The 3518-nt window shown below is 42.4% G+C and overlaps 1 protein-coding gene across 1 annotated transcript in view; it reads right to left on the bottom strand.

Moving 5' to 3' along the window:
- Positions 1 to 48: 48 nt before the first annotated feature.
- Positions 49 to 3518, bottom strand: part of LOC110038005 (elongation factor 2-like) — a 6928-nt gene continuing 3458 nt past the window's right edge. Inside the window, exon 3 of the mRNA XM_020742758.1 lies at positions 49 to 2491. Coding sequence (XP_020598417.1) covers positions 51 to 2491 — 2441 coding nt within the window. The 3' untranslated portion in view covers positions 49 to 50. The remainder of the gene's footprint in view (positions 2492 to 3518) is intronic.

The following is a 3518-nucleotide window of genomic DNA, read 5'->3' as shown; positions in this document are numbered from 1 at the left end:
ATACATATATATATATATATACATATATAATTTCCAAGTATTGTTGTATTTCAAAGCTTGTCCTCAAAATCAGAGAGGGGAGTCATCTGCTCCTTCAACCCCTTCCTCTTCCGAATGTCACTAACCAGTTGCCCAGCCTGAGAACCAGATTCCAAGGGATCCGAAGACATCATATCCCAATGATCAAACACGCACTGAGGAAACGCCTGCCCCGACGTCGCAGCCCGGAGAGTGCTGGAAAAACCAAATGATTCGATGACCGGCAGGTAGGCCTTGATGTTGTAGAGTGGGGTTCCCGGCCTCTGCATTTCTTCAAACACATGACCTCTCTTCTGATTCAGCACACCATAGATGCCTCCAAGCGCTTGTTCTGGAGCTTGTATCTCCACAAGGTAGACTGGCTCTAGTAGTCGGGGCTTCGCCGTCAACTGAGCTGCATATACCACCCTCCTTGCTGTAGGAATGACCTGCCCACCTCCTCTGTGAATGGCGTCCGCATGCAGCACAACGTCACATACCTCAAAGCATATGCCACGCATGTTCTCCTCTGCAAGAGCACCCTCCTTCGATGCCCACTGGAACCCAGCGACGACAGAGTCCCTTATTTCATTCAGATATTGAACTCCCTTGCACATATCAACCACCATATTCGGTCCGGTAGTCTCTGGCCCAAAGCACCAAATCTTCTTGGCAAGATCCTTGTCCCACCCAAATTCTTCCGAGAGGATCTTCACCCGTGCCTTTGGGTCATCCCGGTGGCCAACGCGGCCTTCGTCGATGGCCTCTGCAAGGCCCTCTTCCAAGGGTCTTGCTTCCATGTAGAGACGATTATGCTTGTTTGGGGACTTGCTCATCACAGTTCTGCAGGACCTTTCCAGCACGGTTTCACGGAAAGAGACTACTGGATCAGATACTGAAATCTCTGCACCCCCCATGAAATCTTCCTGCAGATCTTTCAAGCAGATCTCGAGATGGAGTTCACCTGCTCCGGCAACAATATGCTCTCCGGATTCCTCCATTGTGCAGACAACCATGGGATCTGATTTGGCCAGACGCTTTAAGCCCTCAACAAGCTTTGGAAGGTCGGAGGCAGCCTTGCAGCTGACAGCCACACGAACCACGGGAGAGACGGAAAATTTCATTGCCCTGATCGGATGAGCATCCACCTCTTTCTCATTGGTCAGAGTGGCATTCTTGGTGATGAATTGATCTAAACCAACCAAAGCAACAGTGTTTCCGCATGGCACATCTTCAACAGATTCCTGTTTTTTGCCCATCCAAATTACAGTTCTTTGCACACTCTTTACATACAGGTCCTTCTTCTGACCGGGGACATAGTTTGGTCCCATAATCCTGACCTTCAATCCAGTCGAAACCTTGCCAGAGAATACACGCCCGAAAGCAAAGAACCTTCCTTTGTCCGATGCAGGAATCATCTTGGACACATAGAGCATAAGAGGACCCTCTGGGTCACAGTTTCTGATGGCAGTAGCAAATGGATCATCCAGAGGCCCCTCATAAAGATTCTCCACACGATACATCTGCGCCTTGGCTGGAGACGGAAGGTGGAAGATCATCATTTCAAGAAGCGCAGTACTGGCAGGCAACCATGTCTGCATCACGCGTTTCATCAAAACCTTACCAACAAGATCCTTCTCCTCTGCTTTCATGGTGACCCCAAGCTTCTGCAGCATCGGCCACAATTTGTCCTTCTGATCATTCATGCAAGTGTTTATGATCTGTTTAATTGGCTCATAGCAGAACTGGACAAAACCACGTTTACAACTCGGGGAGCTTGTGATCTTTGTCGTCCACTTCTTTGTAGCAGGATCAAAGAAGTTCTCACCCCAAAGTCTCTCCATCATCTTGGCCTCATCAACTCCAAATTTTGAAGCATACATCTTAGCGAAATTTGTGAGGGTAAAAGCCCAACCGTGCAGCCCTGCTGAGAAAGCAACGGTTCCTTTCTCAGGGTAAACTTGGACGTCGCCAAGAAGAGGATCCTCATAGGTAGCCATGATGACATTTGCATTCTCGATGACTCTTTGAAATGACTGGTAAGCTTCCTCACCCTCCACCTGCAACTCCAAAAAGCACCTGTCCATCTTGTTAACGGTCAAAACTGGCCGGATTCTTTCACCGAGTGCTTGTCGCAGAACAGTTTCGGTCTGCACGCAGACACCCTCCACGCAGTCAACAACGACAAGAGCCCCATCAGTAATCCTTAGAGCGGCTGTGACTTCTGATGAGAAATCCACGTGCCCCGGTGAATCAATGAGATTGATAAGGTATTCATTTCCCATCCTGGTGCCCTTGAAGTTCTTCAGAGCCTCATCGTCCATCTCGTAGTAGAGGGAAATTCCTGTGGACTTGATAGTGATGCCTCGCTCAGCCTCATCCTGGCGAGTATCTGTCATTCGAACATCACCAGCAACTTCTTGTGCAATAATGCCAGCAGCAGCCACTAGAGAATCAGTCAGAGTTGATTTTCCTGCAACAAACAATTAACACGAATCAGACTTAAATTCTCTCTTTCATTTAATGCACTTATATTCTTCCATTTGATTTCATTTTCCTCTAGATCACTGGTTCTCTTCTTCGCTGCATCTCTATTTCGAATATTTGGGTGGTTGGAAGTTTTGTGAAGCAGTCTTAGTGCGGTATTCCGGTATCTGTTTTTAATTGCAATTTTTGTTTATCATAAGGATTGCTGATGAACTTTCTTAGGGTTTGATGGAGTTCTATTTTCTATGTAACATCCCTTTTGCCACTCATACATATTACATTTACTTGTTTATTTCTGCAGCTATTTCCATTGCAAAGAAAATCTTTTAGTGTTCTGTGGCAGAATACTTTTTTTTGAAGATGCATAAATTGATCCTAGACATTTTAGAAGTTTTTTTTTTTTTTGGCTTTTTGTGGTTTTTTGCGTAGATGAAGATGCATAAATTGATCCTAGACATTTTAGAAGTTATTTTTTTTCTTTTTTGGACTTTTTGTGGTTTTTTGCGTAAATAGATTTTGTTTTCCTAATAATTTATTTTAAAATTTGTTATCTTAATTAGTGAGAGGAAAAATAATAATAATATATTCCTTAAAAATAATATTTATTGTAGTTGTTATCTTAATTAGTGAGAGGAAAAATAATAATACTATTTTCCTTAAAAATAATATTTATTGCAATGCTTCATTATGTGTAGGGGTATAAACGAGTCGAACACGAGCTGAGCTTTATATTTCGAGCTCAAAAAGTGTGTTCGTGTTCGGCTTACGAGCTGTTCACGAACAAAGAGTTATTTTAACAATCATAATCATGTAGTTATAAAACAATAATGATTTGCGCAAAATTTAAAAATTAATTATTTATATTAAAACATCATTTGAATCTAATTTAATAATTTTTATTCTATTTTCTTAATTAATATTTTAATTAGTTATAAATCTTTGTAGCCTTGTAGTCAATTGGATTTTTTTTAAATACTTGATGTATATATATATATATATATATATATTTTAGC

This window comes from Phalaenopsis equestris, unplaced genomic scaffold (assembly GCF_001263595.1).
Source record: "Phalaenopsis equestris unplaced genomic scaffold, ASM126359v1 Scaffold229006, whole genome shotgun sequence".
In the NCBI taxonomy this organism is placed as follows: domain Eukaryota; kingdom Viridiplantae; phylum Streptophyta; class Magnoliopsida; order Asparagales; family Orchidaceae; genus Phalaenopsis; species Phalaenopsis equestris.
The sequence above is the reverse complement of the archived record's forward strand: the minus strand, read 5'-3'. Positions and strand labels throughout refer to the sequence as shown.